At 41.5% G+C, this 19218-nt stretch overlaps 1 protein-coding gene across 5 annotated transcripts in view; it reads right to left on the bottom strand.

Moving 5' to 3' along the window:
- The window catches only part of LOC136004466 (cytoplasmic dynein 1 light intermediate chain 2-like), a 33517-nt gene that overhangs the window by 4617 nt on the left and 9682 nt on the right, over positions 1-19218 (bottom strand). The window contains exons 5-14 of one of the 5 annotated variants that reach the window (XR_010608466.1): positions 18857-19023; positions 18438-18531; positions 17769-17904; positions 17320-17431; positions 15583-15642; positions 14854-14895; positions 14302-14419; positions 13634-13750; positions 7801-7932; positions 288-307 (exon numbers count right to left, since the gene is read on the bottom strand). Coding sequence is in view for 2 of the 5 variants with exons in the window: in XM_065660957.1 (XP_065517029.1) it covers positions 7853-7932; positions 13634-13750; positions 14302-14419; positions 14854-14895; positions 15583-15642; positions 17320-17431; positions 17769-17904; positions 18438-18531; positions 18857-19023 (926 nt within the window). In the remaining 3 variants the exon portion in view is untranslated. Of the gene's footprint in view, positions 1-141; positions 308-7799; positions 7933-13633; positions 13751-14301; positions 14420-14853; positions 14896-15582; positions 15643-17319; positions 17432-17768; positions 17905-18437; positions 18532-18856; positions 19024-19218 lie in introns of those variants that run through there. The other 4 variants (XR_010608465.1, XR_010608464.1, XM_065660957.1 and 1 more) reach the window with 4 other exon arrangements.

The raw sequence follows: 19218 nt of genomic DNA, 5'->3' as shown, positions 1-19218 counted from the left end.
GAATTTGCAAGAATTTTCCTGTAAATATAAGATTTTTTTTAAGTCTAGAAGTTTATGCAAAAAAAAAAAACAATCCCCCACAGAAGTGAAATACATTTTAGACATTTTAAATGCCTACAAAGATCATTTTAGCACGTTTACTTGCTGTTCTGGGTTCAGCTGTAACAGTTGTTTTTCTCCTTCTTCATAGCTGGTGCAGTGTTGTGCTTTCAACTTTAGTCTGAGAACAATGCCGATAATGCACCGATGTTTTTAGATGTTGCTAAGTAATGTTTATGCTGATCAAGGACTTTTTCAGTCTCATGCTCTGAAAGTGAGGAGGGGCATGGGAAGGTAGGAGGAAGCACAGACAAGACACCTGAGAAAAAAATAGCCAAAGGGGTATTCCATACCACAGCCCGTCATGCCCAGTATATAAATGGGGAGAACATAGCCAGAAGGCCCAGATTGCTGCTCGGGTCAGGCTGGGTATTGGTCGGCAGGTGATGAACAATTGTATTGTGCATTACTTTTATATAGTGTTTTGTTCTTTCCTTTCCCCTTTTAGTTTTATATTCTCTCCCTGTGATATTTCCCTTATCATCATAATTATCAGGAGTAGTAGTAGTTGCTTTGAATTATATTTTAATTACTGGACAGTTCTTATACCAAACCGTGGGATTTACATTCTTTCAAATCTCCTCCCCATCCCTCCAGGAGCAGGAGAGGTAAGAAAGGGAGGGACCAAGAGAGTGTCTGCATGGTTCCAAGTTACCGACTGGGCTTAAACCACAATAACTGAAGAAAGTATACTGCTGCAAATAACACTATCTATCTATCTATCTATCTATCACCAAGATATAGAATAATAGAATAGTTAGGGTTGGAAAGGACATTAAGATGATCTAGTTCCAACCCCCCCGCCATGGGTGGGGACACCTCCCACTAAACCATGCCACCCAAGGCTTTGTCCAACCTAGCACTGAACACCGCCAGAAATGGAGCATTCACAACTTCCTTGGTCAACACATTCCAGTGCCACCACCCTCACAGTAAAGAACTTCCCCCTTTTAAGTTTTAACCCATTACCCCTTGTCTATCACTACAGTCCCTGATGAAGACTCCCTCCCCAGCATACTTATAGGCACCCTTCAGATACTGGAAGGCTTCTATGAGGTCTCCACGGAGCCTTCTCTTCTCCAGGCTGAACAGCCCCAACTTTCTCAGCCTGTCTTCATACGGGAGGTGCTCCAGTCCCCTGATCATCCTCGTGGACCTCCTCTGGACTTGTTCCAGCAGTTCCATGTCCTTTTTATGTTGAAGACACCAGAACTGCACACAGTACTCCAGGTGAGGTCTCACAAGAGCAGAGTAGAGGGGCAGGATCACCTCCTTCAACCTGCTGGTCAGGCTCCTTTTGATGCAGCCCAGGATACGGTTGGCTTTCTGGGCTGCGAGCGCACACTGCCGGCCCATGTTCATTTTCTCATCGACCAGCACCCCCAAGTCCTTCTCTGCAGGGCTGCTCTGAATCTCTTCTTTGCCCAGTCTGTAGCTGTGCCTGGGATTGCTCCAACCCAGGTGTAGGACCTTGCACTTGTCATGGTTGAACTTCATGAGGTTGGCATCAGCCCACCTCACAAGCTGGATGGCATCCCTTCCTTCCAGCATATCAACCGAACCATACAGCTTTGTGTCATTGGCAAACCTGCTGAGGATACACTCAATCCCACTGCCCATGTCACTGACAAAGATGTTGAACAAGACTGGTCCCAACACCGACCCCTAAAGGACACCACTCATTACTGGTCTCCAACTGGACATTGAGCCATTGATCACAACTCTTTGTGTGCGGCCATCCAGCCAAATTTTATCTACCGAGTGGCCCATCTATCAAATTGATGTCTCTCCAGTTTAGAGACAAGGATGTTGTGTAGGACAGTGTCCAATGCTTTGCACAAGTCCAGGTAGATGACATCAACTGCTCTGCCCCTGTCCATCAGTTCCATAGCCCCATCATAGAAGGCCACCAAATTGGTCAGGCAGGATTTCCCCTTAGTGAAGCCATGCTGGCTGTCACCAAGCACCTTGTTGTTTTTCATGCACCTCAGCATGCTTTCCAGGAGAATCTGCTCCAAGAGTTTTCCAGGCACAGAGGTGAGACGGACTGGTTTGTACTTCCCTGGGTCCTCCATTTTCCCCTTCTTGAAAATGGGGATTATATTACCCTTTTTCCAGTCTTTGGGAACTTCACCTGACTGCCGTGATTTTTCAAATATGATGGCCAGTGGCTTAGCAACTTCATTCACCAGCTCCTTCAGATCCTGAGGATGGATTTCATCAGGTCCCATGGACTTGTGCACATTCAGGTTCCTAAGATGGTCTCGAACCTGATCCTCTCCTACAACGGGCCTTAAGTCTTCATTCTCACAGTCCCTGCATCTGCCTTCCAAGACTTGGGTGGTGTAATCAGAGCATTTGCCAGTGAAGACTGAAGCAAAGAAGTCATTCAGAATCTCAGCCTTCTCCAAATCCACGGTAGCCTGTTCTCCTGATAGCTTCCGGAGAGGGCCCACGTTGTCCCTAGTCTGTCTTTTGTTTGCTACATACCTATAGAAGCCCTTCCTGTTTTCTTCCACATCCCTTGCCAGACAATTCTAACTGGGCCTTAGCTTTCCTAACCTGGTCCCTAGCTTCCCAGACAACATCCCTATATTCTTCCCAGGCTGCAAGCACTTACTTCCACCTTTTATAAGCTTGTTTTTCCCCTCAAAGTTTTCTCAGCAGCTCCTTATCCATCCACGGACACCTCCTGGCCCTCTTGCCGTGCTTCCTTCCAGTTGGGATGTAACACTTCTGAGACTGTAGCAGGTGATCCTTGAATATCAACTAAAAGTCTTGGGCCCCCCTGTCCTCTAGGGCTTTATCCCTGGGAACCTTACTAAGCAGGTTCCTGAAGAGGCCAAAGTCTGATCTCTTGAAGTCCAGGGCAGTGAGCTTGCTGCATGCTCTTCTCACTCTCCTGAGGAACTTGAACTCGACCATCTCATGATCGCTACAACCAAGGCTGCCCTGAAGCATCACATTTCCAACCAGCCCCTGTCTGTTGGTGAGCATGAGGTCAAGCATGGCACCTCTCCTTGTCAGCTGCTCTATTACTTACAAGAGGAATTTGTCTTCCATGCAATCAAGGAACCTCCTGGATTGTTTATGCTGGGCCATACCAACCCTCCAACAGATATCAGGATGGTTAAAGTCCCCCATGAGGACAAGGGTCTGCAAGCATGAGGCTGCACCTATCCGTCTACAGAGCGCTTCATCCACAGAGTCCTCCTTATCTGGCGGCATGTAACAAGATCCCCACACAAATGTCCCGCATTGCTGTTCTCCCTTTGACCCTGACCCACAAGCTCTCTGTTGGCTAATCACCTCTCACCAGACAGAATTCCATACTCTCCAGCCTGTCACTGACATAAATAGCAACTCCCCCTCCCCATCTGCCTGGCCTGTCTTTCCTAAAGAACCTATAACCTTCCATCCCAACACTCCAGTCATAGAAGCCATCCCACCATGTTTCTGTGATGCCAATGATATCATATCCCTGTAGCAGTGCACACATCTCTAATTCCTCTTTTTTATTCTCCATACTACGGGCATTTGTATATAGACATCTGAGCCGAGCTTCAAATAAACTGACTCATTAGCTGGAGCAGCTGAAATATCTCTGTATAGCTTCAAACATTTATTACAGGTGCTGGCAACTGACTGGGGGTGTCCTTAACTCTTCCACAAAAGAGCAAGCACCAGCACCAGCTACCTTATAAACTCAGCAAGAGCTTTTCAAACACTAATGTTACAAGCCCTTACTTTCTCAGGAAAGTTTCATCTTATATTGGCTGAATATAAGTCATGAGCACATCAGCTGACAAGAAACAGGCATATTCAGTTGAAGGTCAGTTATTCTGTTCTGAAAGTCAGGGAATGATGTGAGCTGCCAAATTGATACAGCCAAGAAAAGCCAACTACGATCTTGAGATCACTCAGGAGAAGTGTTCCTAGCAGAGAAAGGGAACTGCTGTACCAGACACTACAATGAGATATATCTGGAGTGCTGCACGCAATTCTATCACTCATGTTCAAGAAAAGATAAGCCAATGATAAGAACTAATTACGAAGAATCTAATAGGGAAAACAGAGCTCAACCTCTAAGAGACAAGAAGAGAACTTGTCTAACTTAGTCTAGCAAAACAAGAAACTTAAGAAAGGATCTGAGTGCTGTGTCTAGATGTTTCAGAAGAGCAATTATTAAAATTAGAAATTAATGCTGACACAAGGAAAAAAAAAAAGCACACATAGCCATTTGTTATCTTTGAGAAACTCCTGAAAGGCACATGATGTTCTAGAAGACAGAGAGCAAAGAATAAAGCCCATTACAGACCAGTTAGTTTTTACTCTACTGTATTTTTCCAGAAATTGTAATTATGTTTTAGGTGCTTACTAACAGCCTACCAGCACAACAATCAACAGGGATCTGTTACCAACAAGTTGTGTCAAGCCAACCAAATTTCTTTCTATGATAGCATAACAGGTCCTGTGGAGAAGAAATGATCAACATCACATCTCAAGTGACCCTCATATAAATAAGCTAGACAAAAACCAGCCTTGATATTTCAGAAAAATGAATGTATTGTAATTCATGAAATCACCCATTAGTTATCCATAGTACTAGTCAATATTTTTATTCAGCATGCTACCCTGTCCAACTATTGAAGATATCAGATATGTAGGCAAGCATGCATGAAGGGAATACAAAGGATTTTGAAAGACAGGTTTGGAGGTAAAAAAGTTAACAGATAAAAATTAGCATCACACTCAGACATCTAAACAAAAGCACAATACATAACATAGATTAAGTAACCCCTACTTAGGGCAGACAAAGCCTTGTTTGATGTACGGCATTCACTTCTGAGCACCAAAAGGAACAGCTCATGCGAGTATACAGTCCAAAGGAGACCAGTAAGAATTAAAAGAGCCATAAACACACATCCTATGAGGAAAGGCCAACAGGAATGCATTTTTGTAGTGCAGACAAAAGTCACAGGCAAAAGGGTAATAGCTTTCAAATATGCAAGAGACTGCTGCAAAGACAGCTACACTCATCTCTGCCTCTACTTGACCAAGACAAATAGTATTAGGGTTAGGAAATACCGACTGTACAAGAGAAAAAAAATAACTAAGAAATCAAGTATTAGAATAGGCTTCCTGATGAGATGACATTACATTTTTATTTCAGTTTGGTTTTAACCACTACCCAGGAACACATAATTGATTCTACTTTAGACACAGAACATGAGAGAAATAATCCTTAAAATTATTTCTAGTCCTATTTTTATTAAAACAGTTAATTTGACACTGTGGTCAGTAATAGCACAAGGTGGCACTTGATGAAGCAGGGGACACCTTTCAGTATTTAACTGAAGAGGGCATTCAGGATTATGAATTAAGTATTTTTATAATGTAGATACAATATTACCTTTTAAACACAATTCTTTTATCACCTTTATAATAGATAATTTTTATAAAAATAAATTACAGATATCATGATGATAAACAAAACCACACCCTCAACAACAAACTACTGTGTCTTGGGTTCAGCTGTAGCAGTCATTTTTCTCCCTCTTAGTAGCTGGTGCAGTGCTGTGCTTTTGACTTTCAACCTGGGAAGAACACTGATAACACAGAAGTTTTTAGTTGCTGCTAAGTAATGAATACTACGATCAAGGACTTTCTCAGTCAAATGCTCTACCAGGAAGGAGGGGAAGCCAGAAGGAAGCAGAGACAGGACACCTGACCCAAACTAGCTAAAGAGGCATTCCATATCCCAGCACACCATGCCTAGTATATAAACTGGGGGCAGTTACCTGGAAGGGCTAGATCACTGCTAGGTCGGGCTGGGTATCGGTCGGCAGGTAGTGGGTGGTTGTATTCTCTTCCCTTGCTTTTTCCCTTAACATTATTATTATTGGAGGAAGCAATAGTGGTTGTATTATACATTAGTTACTGGACTATTCTTTGGTCAAACTGTGGGAGTTACATTCTTCCAATTCTCCTCCCCATCCCTCCGGGAGCAAATGGCTTCATGGTTCCGAGTTAGTAGCTGGGCTTAAACCACGACAGTTCTTTGTAGCGCTCAACATGGGGCACAAAGGGTTGAGACAACGACAGATCTGACCAGAGTGTGTCTAATCATATTTGTGATAAGCATTCATTGTTTCGGATTAATAGTCACTCTTCACAATGCTGATTTATTGGCTCTCAAAGTTTTTACTCTTGATCTCAGAGTTTCAGCATGTCGTACCTGACTTAGAGACGGTATTTGCTGTTTTAGTGTTTATCGGCTGGGGGGCCTGGGCTAAGGTTCTTATTTCACTGTACTTTATGATAATGACTTGTAATACAATAGAATCATTGATCATGAAACTGATCTGGCTTACGTTCCCAGGATGGTCATCAACTCTATACTTTGAGAGGCATATAATGGAGTTGTTTAGAACTTACACATTTTTTTTCCCTCCTTGGGTGGTCAACCTATGAAGGAGACATTCCCTTACTTCCCAGCTCCCCCACCAGACTATTTACAGCATCATTTGAGAGTTATGTAGGTTTTGAACAGCCTTTGAATACCCTTGAGACCTGCCTGCTGACTGTGATGGGGATCACCATGTTGGCACACATACAGAGTGTGTTTTACCCATCTGATCTCGAAAAATAAGCAGAGTTGGGTTTGGGTCTTGTCTAGGGTTAGATGACAATATAGGAGAACCAAGAGATTTTCCCTGAGGCTGGACAGTCATGAGTAGCAAGGTGTGTGGGATAGTATGGGCAAGTACCCAGGCCAGTGGGCCCCTCCAGTGCTTTGGAACTTCACCACTGAACAAGTGCAAAATCTGTGAAAAAATGTAAAGCACTTAAACAAGGTGTGTTGTCATCCTGGTCATACCAGAGAGGGACAAATCATGGCAACATGCTGGGTCTTGGCCTACTCCTACAGAGCTGTTCAACACTATCCAGCACCTTCAAAAGAAAAAAGATGTCTCTGGATCTGATGGCAAAGCACACAGATAACGCACCGACTCCAACTCAAAGTACAGCAGCTTCACCAATTCCAGTGACAAGTACAGCAGCTACTCAAACTCTGACTACAACAGACAGCGCAGCTACTCCAACTCAGACTACAACAGACAGCGCAGCTACTCCAACTCCAAGCACAGCAACTACACCAACCCCAGTGACAAGTACAGCAGCTACTCAAACCCCAACAGCAATAGACAACACAGCTGCTACTCAACCCCCAAGCACAGCAGCTGCACCAACACCGACAACAGATACTGCAGCCACTCCAATCATAGTGATAATCACTGCAGCTAAATCAAAGGACCAATTTGTGCCAGTATCGGTTGCCCCTGTAAGCAAGGGGAAAAGCAAACAAGAGGCACAAAGATCAACCCTGTACAGTGAAGAAAGATGAAGAACCAATGCACTTACTACCTGGGACAGCATCTGAACAACAGTTATTATTACGTGGACCAAAGAAAGAGGAAGAAGAAGGGGTGACTTTTTGACCCCAGACCTCAACTGAGCTACGGAATATGCGAAAAGATTTCATCCGTCATCCAGAGGAGCAACCCATGTCTCAGCTATTAACAAAAGGCGTCCCACTGCTCGAGAGAGAACATATAGGAGATACATGCCACAGGCCACCCTATGGTTTTACCTGTGAGAACACAGAGAAGACATGAGGAAGTGGGATGGAAAACATACCTCAGCTCTGGAGGAATGGGTACGTGAAGAGTAGAACAAAGGTCAAGGATGATCATCCCATGAAAGCTGCGGCTTCAGTCTCTGGTGAGCAGGTTCCCAGATGGAGTGGAAGACCTGATTTTACTCCAGCTCCTGTGAAAAAAAAGACTAATCCCTGTCTACAAGACATAAGTGAACAATCTTGTAATCACTATTAAAGGGGCCCTGCCTCCAGCCAGGTGGAGGAGAGGGACATATAGATGGGCTCGTGATCGAGGGGTGGACTTAACAACAGACACCATTACTCAGGTTATTCACGACTGAGAAATATGTGCTGCAATTAATCAAGCCAAGCAGTTAAAGCCTCTTTGGTATGGAGGACGATGGCTGAAGTACAAATATGGGGAGGCCTGGCAGACTGACTATATCACACTCCCACCAAACCGCCAAGGCAAGCGCCATGTGCTTACCATGGTGGAAACAACCACCAGATGGCTGGAAACATACAGTGTGCCCCACACCACTGCCCAGAACACTATCCTGGGCCTTGAGAAACAGATTTTGTGGTGGCCAATGTGAGGCTCGAAGGGTTGAGATAACGACAGATCTGACCAGAGTGTGTCTAATCGCATTTGTGATAAGCACTCACTGTTTTGAATTAATAGTCACTCGTCACAATACTGATTTATTGGCTCTCAAAGTTGTTACTCTGGATCTCAGTGTTTCAGCATGTCATAAGCAGCTGTCCACCTTGCCTGGTCTTTCAGAGGATCCTTCCCTTGTGGGGTTGCTGAAGGTTGAAGAACAACAAGTGCCAATCACGATCACAACAGTGCACTGGCAGCAATATCGCACCAACCAAGACTCCCTGATTCCCATCCATAAACTGATCTGTAGACTGGAGAGGCAAGGAGTGATCAGTAGGACCCGCTCACCCTTTAATAGCCTCATATGGCCAGTGTGAAAGTCTAACGGAGAGTGGAGACTACCGTGGCCTATGTGGATCAGATGGCCTGGCACATCAGTCCCAAAGGAGTATAAGGCTCTAGTAGATACCGGAGCACAATGTACCCTGATGCCATCAAGCTATCAAGGGGCAGAAGCCATTTTTATTTCTGGAGTGACAGGATGATCCTAAGAGTTGACTGTACTAGAGGCTGAAATCAGCTTGACTGGAAGGAAGAGGCAAAAGCACCCCAATGTGACTGTTCCAGAGGCTCCATGCATCCTTGGCATAGACTACCTCAGGAGAGAGCACTTCAAAGACCCAAAAGAATACCAATGGGCTTTTGGTATTGCTGCTTTGGAGACAGAGGAAACTGAGCAGCTGTCCACCTTGCCTGGCCTCTCATGGGATCCTTCTTGTTGTGGTGATGCGGAAAGTTGAAGAATAAGTGCCAATCGCGACCACAAAAGTGCACCGGCAACAATATCACACCATCCATAAGCTGATCCGTAGACAGGAGAGCCAAGGAGTGGGTCAGTAGGACCCACTCACACTTCAGAAATCCCATGTGGCCAATACAAAAGTCTAATGGAAAGTAGAGACTAACAGTAGATTATTGTGGCCTGAATGAAGTCACACCAGACATGCCGTGACAGACATGCTAGAACTTCAGTATGAACTGGAGTCAAAGGCAGCCAAGTGGGATGCTACAACTTAAACTGCCAATGCTTTTTTCTCAATTCCTTTGGCAGCAGAGTGCAGGCCGCAGTTGGCTTTTACTTAGAGGGGCATTGTGTACACTTGGAACCAACTGTCCAAGGGCTGGAAACACAACCCTACCATCTGCCATGGACTGATCCAGACTGCACTGGAACAGGGGCAAGTTCCAGAACACCTGCAATACATTGATGACATTATCATGTGGGGTGATAAAGCAGAAGATTTTGAGAAAGGGAGGAAAATAATCCAAATCCTGCTAAAAGCCGGTTTTGCCATAAAACAGAGTAATTTCAAGGGACCTGCACAGGAGGTTCAATTTTTGGGAATAAAATGGCAAGATGGACATTGCCAGATCGCCATAGATGCGATCAACAAGATAACAGCAATGTCTCCACCAACTAATAGGAAACACAAGCTTCCTTGGATGTTGTGGGGTTCTGGAGAATGCACATCCCAAATTACAGTTAGACTGTAAGCCCTCTCTATCATGTGACATGGAAGAAAAATGATTTCAAATGAGGCCCTGAGCAAAAACAAACTTTTGAAGAAATTAAACAAGAGAAAGCTCCTGTAGTAGCTCTTGGACCAGTCTGGACTAGGCCAGATGTAAAAAAATGTACTTTACACTGTAGCAAGGGAGAATGGTCCTACCTGGAGCCCCTGGCAGAAAGCTCCAGGGGAGACTCAAGGTCTACCCCTCAGCTTTTGGAGTCAGGGATACAGAGGATCTGAGGCCAGCTATACCCCAACTGAGAAAGAGATACTGGCAGCCTATGAAGATGTTTGAGCTGTTTCAGAATTGATTGGCACTGAAGCACAGCTCCTCCTGGCACCCTGGTTGCCTGTGCTGGGCTGGATGTTCAAAGGCAGGGTTACCTCTACACATCATGCAAGCAAGGCTACATGGAGTAAGTGGGCTGCACTAATCACACAACAAGGTCGAATAGGAAATCCTAGTCATTCAGGAATTCTAGAAGTCATCATGGACTGGCCAGAGGGCAAAGATTTTGGAATGTCACCAGAGGAGGAGGTGATGAGTGCTGAAGAGGCCCCACCATATAATAAACTCTCAGAAAGTGAAAAGTAGTATGCCTTGTTTACTGATGGGTCCTGCCATATGGTGGGAAAGCGTCGGAGACGGAAGGCACCTGTATGGAGTCCCCTACAGAAAGTTCAGAAACTGCTGAAGGAGAGGGTGAATTGAGTCAGTTTGCAGAGGTGAAAGCCATCCAAGCTGGCCTTGGACATTGCTGAACAAGAAAAGTGGCCAGTACTTTATCTCTATACTGACTCATGGATGGTGGCAAATGCCCTGTAGGGGTGGTTGCAGCAATGGAAGCAGAACAACTGGCAACGCAGAGGGAAACCCATCTGAGCTGCTTCACTGTGGCAAGATATGGCTGCCTGGGTGCAGTACTTGGTGGGGAATGTACACCATGCAGATGCTCATGAACCCAAGAGTCGGGCCACTGAGGAACACCAGAACAACCAACAAGTGGATAAAGCTGCTAAGATTGAAGTGGCTCAGATGAATTTACATTGGCCTGAGGTGTCATGAGTCCTCAGGGCTAAAAATAATTCACTCTTATATTGCCATCAGGGCAGAGATGCAACATACAGATGGGCTCATGATCGAGGGGTGGAGTTAACAATGGATACTGTTGCTCAGGTAATTCACAAATGTGAAATATGTGCTGCAATTAAGCAAGCCAAACGCTTAAAGCCTCTTTGGTATGGAGGACGATGGCTGAAGTACAAATATGGGGAGGCCTGGCAGATTAATAATATCACACTCCCACGGAAGTGCCAAGGCAAGTGCCATGTCCTTACCATAGTGGAAGCAACCACTGGATGGCTGGCAACATACGCCGTGCCCCACGCCACTGTCCAGAACACTGTCGTGGGCCTTGAGAAACAAGTCTTGTGGCGACACAGCAAACCAGAAAGAATTCAGTCAAAGGGACTCATTTCCGGAATAAACTTATAGACACTTGGTGCAAAGAGCATGGCATCAAGTGGGTATATCACATCCCCTACCATGCACCAGCATATGGGAAAATCAAACGGTACAATGGGCTGTTAAATACTACACTGAGAGCAATTGGTGGTGGGACTTTCAAACATTGGGATACACATTTACCAAAAGACACCTGGTTGGTCAACACCAGAGGATCTGCCAACATGGCTGGCCCAGCCCAATCAGAACTTTTGCATACTGTAGAAGGGGACAAAGTTCCTGTGGTGCACATAAAGAATTTGCTGGGGAAGACAGTCTGGGTTATTCCTGCTTCAGGTAAAAGGCAAACCCACTCGTGGGAATGCTTTTGCTGAGGATTCTGGATATACTTGGTGGGCAATGCAGGAAGATGGGGAAGTCCAGTGTGTACCTCAAGGGGAATTAATTTGGGGGTAAAATAGCTAATTACCTCAATTTTATGCTATTACCAGCTATATAAGATTTCTACAGCCCATCAGCTAGATGCCTTCAGCTCAGCAGCAGCTGGCCCTGACTTCCCTCCAATTATCATCCCAACAAAGAATAAACTTTGACAAAACCAGACAAGCTCAGCTGTGATGAGTTCCGCAATGTAAGCATCAGGCAACAATTCAACATTGCACAGTCTCTCCTGCTCTGAAAGACTATTACAAGAGATGGAGCCCGACATCATAGATCAGATGACTTCAGCAGCTTTATAGGGATTGGTCCATGGAGTAAGGAATGTTATCTGTGTATGGGGTGTGTGTGTGTGTGTGTGTGTGTGTGTGTGTATGTATGTATATATATATATATGTATGAGGCAAAAGCAATGGTATATTGAAAAATGTGGGATCTGAGCATGATGTGAATGGTATGGAATAAGGGGTGGATACTGTCGTGGGTTCAGTAGTAGCAGTCATTTTTGTCCTTCTTAGTAGCTGGTGCAGTGCTGTGTTTTTGACTTTCAGCCTGGGAAGAACATTGATAACACTGATGTTTTTAGTTGTTGCTAAGTAATGTTTACTCCAATCAAGGACTTTCTCAGTCTCATGATCTGCTAGAGAGGAGAGGAAGCCGAGAGGGAGCAGAGACAGGACACCTGACTGGTGTTACTGGCTGAGCTTAAACCATGACATACCATAAGTCAAATTCTAGCCAGTTTTGAGCTTTCAGAGCATGGAATGCCATATAAAACCTCCCCCCCCCCCCCCAAAAAAAAAAAAAAAAAAAAATCCTTACTTCCCCTGTCCAGGAATATTTTCAGTTTAAACACCCACACTCCAACAACTGCTCTGGTTCTCTCACTGGCAATAACCACCACTGTAGCTGGCATCAAATACTTATCATTCCCAGTTCGGAATGCCTGGGGCCTTACACTGTCCTTTAAGTATCAGAAACCCTAGGTTTGGCATCACCATTACATTTTATATGATTTCGCAAGTCTGGGGTCAGAAGTAAACCATCTATCAATAATTTAGTAGTGAAATAATTCTGGAAACAATGTTAAGTGTGATGGGAATGCCAGTATCAAAAAGAAGCAATTAAATAATCCAAGTAGTAAATTTCTAATATCAGGTGGAACACCACCACATTTTACAATACTGAGTTCTGTAAAGGTACCAAGTATTCTGACGGGCTTCTTTTATTTTCACCCAGACCAGTGCAATTACTTACCAGCAAATACGTTATACAATGCAGTCATAGGCACACACAGAGAACAAATCCAGTTGTGTTGGATCACAATAAAATACTAAGTAATGAGAGAATAACATCAAGCTGTGATAAGAAGTAATTAATTTAAACACGAACTCCGGATAGAGTTAAATAGTTTTACTGGAAACTGCAGTCCAAACCCAATAAACTGCGTTTCCTTCAAGCAACAGTTTAAATGTTAAGAAAGGAAGGAAGTCTAAAGTAAAAAGAAAAAAGGAAATGACCACTTTCTGAATATGATCAAGACTCAAATGTTATTTATATCCCAGAAGTACAACTTCTTTGAAGAATCAAGTTATAAACAGGCTTAACAGAAGCCCTGGAGTTGTGAAGTTGCAAGAGCTTAGTTCTTTTTTAAGACTGCACATTTGGGCACTGTCATCTGCCAAGGTCTGTCACTTCACTGACCAGTTTAAAAGACACATGCAGTTAGATCAATGTGGACCTAATAAATTATTGAAAATATGCAAAACAGCCTGCAATAACAAGTCCAATACCTGATTTCTTGGCTGTGCTTTGCACTCCGCCAGAACCGGGACTCCCAGGAGAGCCAGTCTTTTTGCTCAAGAGACTGTTAAAGAAACTAGCCAAGACACCTTCACTTGCAACATTATCTGAGTAAAAAAAGAAATAATAAAATAACAATAAAAAATATATATAATCACAGAATAGTTATTGCTGGTAAATGATATAACTTACATACATACATAACTCTTACCAGTCAAGAAAATAAACCTCATATTTGAGAGTCTCTCCTTGCTCAATTTAAAGACATTAGTCCTTTGCATTCTTTAGCAAAGTCAGAGATGACTGAAAGCATATTACTACTCTTCTGGTATGGGGAGTTGTCACAAAACTTTAATCTATTTGTATGCTTATTTTTTTTTTAATGTAGTAGCTAAGAAACTAAGTATTAAGTATGTTTAGGCAACTTAAGGAAATAATGTATTCTGAACTCCGACTGCTCTATTTCAAGTCATATGAATGACAAAAAAAGAGAGGAAAAAACCAATTAAAAAAATCAAACCTGAAGCTATGTCATAAATTCCTGTTATTAAACTAAGCCAAAATATTTCTACAAAAGAGGATTTAAAAAAACAAAACAAAACACAAAAAACAACAACAAAACAACACATGATAAAACCAGTAAAATGCTTATTCATACTTTTAATATTTGGATCTGGTTTCTTAACTGATGTTATTGGTGAAGCACTGGGTACATTAGTGGGACCAGCTCTGCCTTGAGTTCTTGGGGATCCTGCAGGTCCTCTTGCAGAAGATTCCTTAAAACAAGTCAAAAATCACACAAATCAGAGAACTTAAATGAAGTAATTATATAAAGCAAATGTAACACTACACACAATTATTTTTTAAACCTTTATATTAGCACAGTGTATGCACACTGGGGAAAACAAACAAAAAACACCAGTTATTTTCAGCATGTTCCTCCACTAGAAGAAAGGATGGAACACTGTAGGAAGCTTTCAGTTCAGTGATCTTCAGATATTTCTATGTTTCCAAAGTGAATTAGAATTAAGTCGTTTATAAGCAACATTTTAAGATATTGCCACCTTTTTTGTTTTTATTTCCTGAAGTCTTGGGGAGGTTATATATTACACACTTTCATTTACAAAATGAACCTCTACAGGTTATAATCATTCCCCTCTTCCCTAGAAATAAAGAGAACATCTCCTACTCTTCTCTTAGATCTACTTACTGATGCTCTTGTAGGTGTTGCTGGCTGTTTGGCAATGAATGACTGCAAAACAAACATTAAAAATAAATATATTTAAGAAAATATAAAAGAATAAGATACAGAGATATTTGACTTTTTTTTCTGGATATTTACAGGCCTCCTCTTTGATATCTAAATACTTACAGACTTTACCACTAGAAAACAGAGTTAAAATGAGTAAATAAGCTTCAGTACTTTGTCTTACACAGCCGTCCCAAAACTATAAACCAGAACTACAGACACTAAAGTCTGTAACCCCTATGACATTTAGAATCAACCATACAGGAAAGTTTTAATAGTTTTTTAAACAACAGAGCAATAAAGAAAATGGCAAGATACAGCATAACTAAATTTGACACCTTAAAGTCTTTTAAGTATCTGTCTGTAAGAAAACCACGACACTAAAATGTTTTTAAAGTATTTATATTTTACAGATGAATATAGCTATATTGCAAAATTTAAAGTTATCTTCTTGCTCTTCTCCTTCTGTTCTCAGCATATTTTCCTTTCAACTTGCCAAGATACACAGCCATATTTCTACCCATATTTCTTAAAAAAAGTCTTATTTCATAATTACATCTGAATTTACAAAGCTGAAAAGTGGCTATCTAGTGATTTAAATGAGGAATGAAAAACTGAAAGCAATAACAATAGAGAGCTTAAAGTGAAATCATATTTAGTAAGGATTTATTTTCATTCATCCATTCTTACCTGCTGCTTCATAAGAAATACTTGTTCATCTTCTGCCGCCAGCTCTTTATCGTGGACTAACTGTGGAACAACATATCTTGTTATTAGAGATAAAAACTGAAACCACTGTAACTGGTTTTATGGTTTGGTGATGAAAAGAGAAGAAAAAAAAAAGAGGCAAGTCTTTAATACTATTAAAAAACCCCACAACAAAACAGTCCTGTGTTCAGCAGTAGCAATCATTTTCTCCTTAGTAGCTGGTGCAGTGCTGTGTTTTTGACTTTCATCCTGGGAACAATGCTGATAACACTGATGGTTTTAGTTGTTGCTAAGTAATGTTTACTCCTATCAAGGACTTTCTCAGTCACATGCTCTGCCAGGGAGGAGTGGAAGTCCAGAGGAAGCAGAGACAGGACACCTGACCCAAACTAGCCAAAGGGGCATTCCATACCACAGCACATCATGCCCAGTATATAAAGTGGGGGGAATTACCCAGAAAGCCGAGATCGCTGCTCAGGTCAGGCTGGGTATCAGTCGGTGGGTGGTGAGCAATTGTATCTTCTCCCCTTGTTATTTCCCTGATTATTATTATTATTGGTGGTAGCAATAGTAGTTTTGTATTATACCTTAGTTACTGGACTGTTCTTATCTCAACCCATGGGAGTTACATTCTTTCGATTCTCCTCCCCATCCCTCCGGGAGTGGGAGGAGTGAGTGAGCAGCTGCGTGCTTCTGGGTTGCCAGCTGGACTTAAACCACAACAAAACCCAAACTTCTTTCCACATTTAAAAATAGTAACATTAAAGAAGTTGTCATTAAAAAAACCTAAATATTGTAAGTAAATGGAGTAGACTAACACTAATGCAGGCTGTGGGTATTCTCCTAGAAAGATGAGTACTTGGTAAGTAGCCACATTCATCTTTTTAAGTATTAAACTCATCAGCATCTCTTCAAAGACCCGAGATGAACTTACTCTGTAAAACTCCACACTCAGTCCCTCACCCCCAAAAGCATTATGCTAGCTCTTATCAGCCCTAACACTACTATTAGGTAATGAATATTTCCTATAGGTGCATGAGTTACAAAAAGAATTAAACCTTTCCCTTCCATGAAAGCTTCAAACAGTTCTTCCCTTTTCTAAATACTGGAGCTTGATCTAGAAACGTTAGGTGTGCACAGAAGTTGTAAAAGAAGCTTTTTGGATAGAAACCAGAAAACAATTTCATTTACAATTTTTCATATTATCCATTTTACACATATCCTACTCCTGTGTGCCTACAAAGTTAACGGTAAACAGAATTTATATAGATCATTTACTGCTCTTCCCTTACATGAAGAAATGTCATTAATAGTATCTTAATGCAATAGTGACAGACTGTCTTGTTTTACAAGATTTGCCTTTATATGGTAACCTCAATGTCACATGTGTACATATGTAGATTGTTGAAGTCCTACATAAATTGTTGAAGTCCTACAAAGGTATTCTCCATTTTCAAAAGGTGATTTTGCCCCATGCATTCAGGGGTTCATGTGTATGGTTATTTTTGGACTGCCTTTCATTCACTGAAGTGAATGATTTCTGTGTTTGCTTGCAGTATTTTAAACAACTGTAAAACAAAAGCCTCATGTTTCACACATTTGGATATAAAACCCCTTTATATTTAATTCAGAGTTCTTCAACATTAATAGGTATTACCAGCCATTCAAGCAAAGTTTACTTATTTGTCAGGGTGGAGGGAAAAGTTTACCCCTTTTTACCTTTCTTATGGGAGGTTTTACAATGAAGTCCTCATATGCATCTTCTGGTTTCACTGTCATAAAATTTTCATGTAAAATGGCAATTTTATTTTCATTGTCCCAACCGGCAGGTCTATAAAAGGAAGGAAAGCTTCGCCTTTTCAGTCACAAGAAAAACACTTCTACAGAGACCATTTATTTACTGCCCTCTACACCTCAGTAAGGCATTTTTTACAACAAGTCAGTCCTAGTTCTCAGCTAAATTCCAAAAATACTAAGAAGCTGGAATGGTATATTCTAAGTAACCTAAGTAATATGCACTAAGTTGTTTTTTTAACTTGGAATTTCAGATTCACATATTAAGCTTTTGAATTACACAAACCATTCAAGTTATTTTTACATGTGTTATATGAAGTACAGTGCTTAACAGCAAACAATCTGAAACCATGCTGCTAATACAATTGACTTACATAAAAACTGCATCCTTTTCTACCACTAAGGCAGGTGTAGTAAACTGAAAACCATATGTTTTATGTACAATGTACTTGTACAACAGATCAAGGTTCTTTTCCTCCTTAACTGATGTATAAATCAAGGCAGCCCCATCTGATTATTTATTTAAGGAAAATTATGTAAGACACATTTTTTAAATTATAGTAAGAATTCCAGAAAAGTAGATAATGGAGATATTAACACTAGACCTAATTTTGAGAAGCAGTTCAAGGCAATAGCTAAAGCCATTTAGCATTCAGGGAGAGGAAGGGGGTATAACAGGATACTTCTCTTTGACATACACAAAGTTACATGCCCTCCCAGCCACTTAAATTTGAAAAAGTCAAAAACTTAGGAGACAACCAAGATCTCAGGTTTACATGGAAATTGCAAGTTCTGAGGGGAAAACCAAGAAAAAAACCCTCATACAACGCAGGACAAATCCATTGTAAAGGAACAAAAATGCCAAATCCATGTACAATTTAAAACCATCCATCAACAACTTCAAAACAACAAATGCTAAATAACTAAACACCAAGCAATCTTGAAGTGCAACTTCTCAGATTAACTTTATGTGCAATTCAACATTAAAACATATTTTCTTGCTTCCAGATTACAGCAAATCTCTTCAGTGCAGGAAAGGATACACTGTAAGCAGAATTTACGAATGTGTGACTGAATGAAGTCGAAGTGCTCTTCTCTGTAATCATGCTCCTTCTCTAGTACACTCACTGCATCGCACTGGCAGAAAGGAAGAGAAAAAAATAAAACCAGAAAACCCAGTCATTTACTTTCAGCACACCCTAAAACATCTTCCTGATTATTACATACACATCACATTTACTATGAGCCTTTGATTTTAAAATGCCACCAATAACTCAAAAGAGAAAGTAATTAACATATAATTGATAAGGTTATTACCCTTTTGCAAAATTAAGAATTGACTTTTAAAATAAATCACTTTACTATTAATCCAAAATTCATTTTGCTTTTCTGTATAAAGCATGCTTTCTAGAAGAAAAGTAATTAAACTTTTCCATAGTAGCAAACAGAACCAGAAACTCACTTTTGTACAAACTACCAGCACAGGAATACCAAGGTTGTGAGTCAGCACATTTTCTCCAAGTGGCAAAGAAATATGTTCATCTTCTTGGCCAGAAGAAGGGCCTCTTCTCTGCGGTGATCCTTGGTAGCCTTCTTCAGGTTCTACATACTCTTGAAACTCCTTCATAACTACCAAAAAAGAGATCTTCAGGCACAACAAAGGAGCTAGTTCTTTTTAAACCACAATCCATAGCTAACTAGAAATCTCAACTTTTTTTTCCTTTCATAATGAGGCACTCCATGAGAACAGAACACAAGCTCAAGCCCTGTGGCCCCTTCAAACAAAACAATTCTCCTCCAGCAAAACTTACAGCAAGCTAAATT

The sequence above is a fragment of the Lathamus discolor genome, chromosome W (genome assembly GCF_037157495.1).
Source record: "Lathamus discolor isolate bLatDis1 chromosome W, bLatDis1.hap1, whole genome shotgun sequence".
In the NCBI taxonomy this organism is placed as follows: Eukaryota; Metazoa; Chordata; class Aves; order Psittaciformes; family Psittacidae; genus Lathamus; species Lathamus discolor.
Note: the sequence above shows the minus strand (reverse complement) of the source record. Positions and strands in the feature narration are given on the sequence as shown.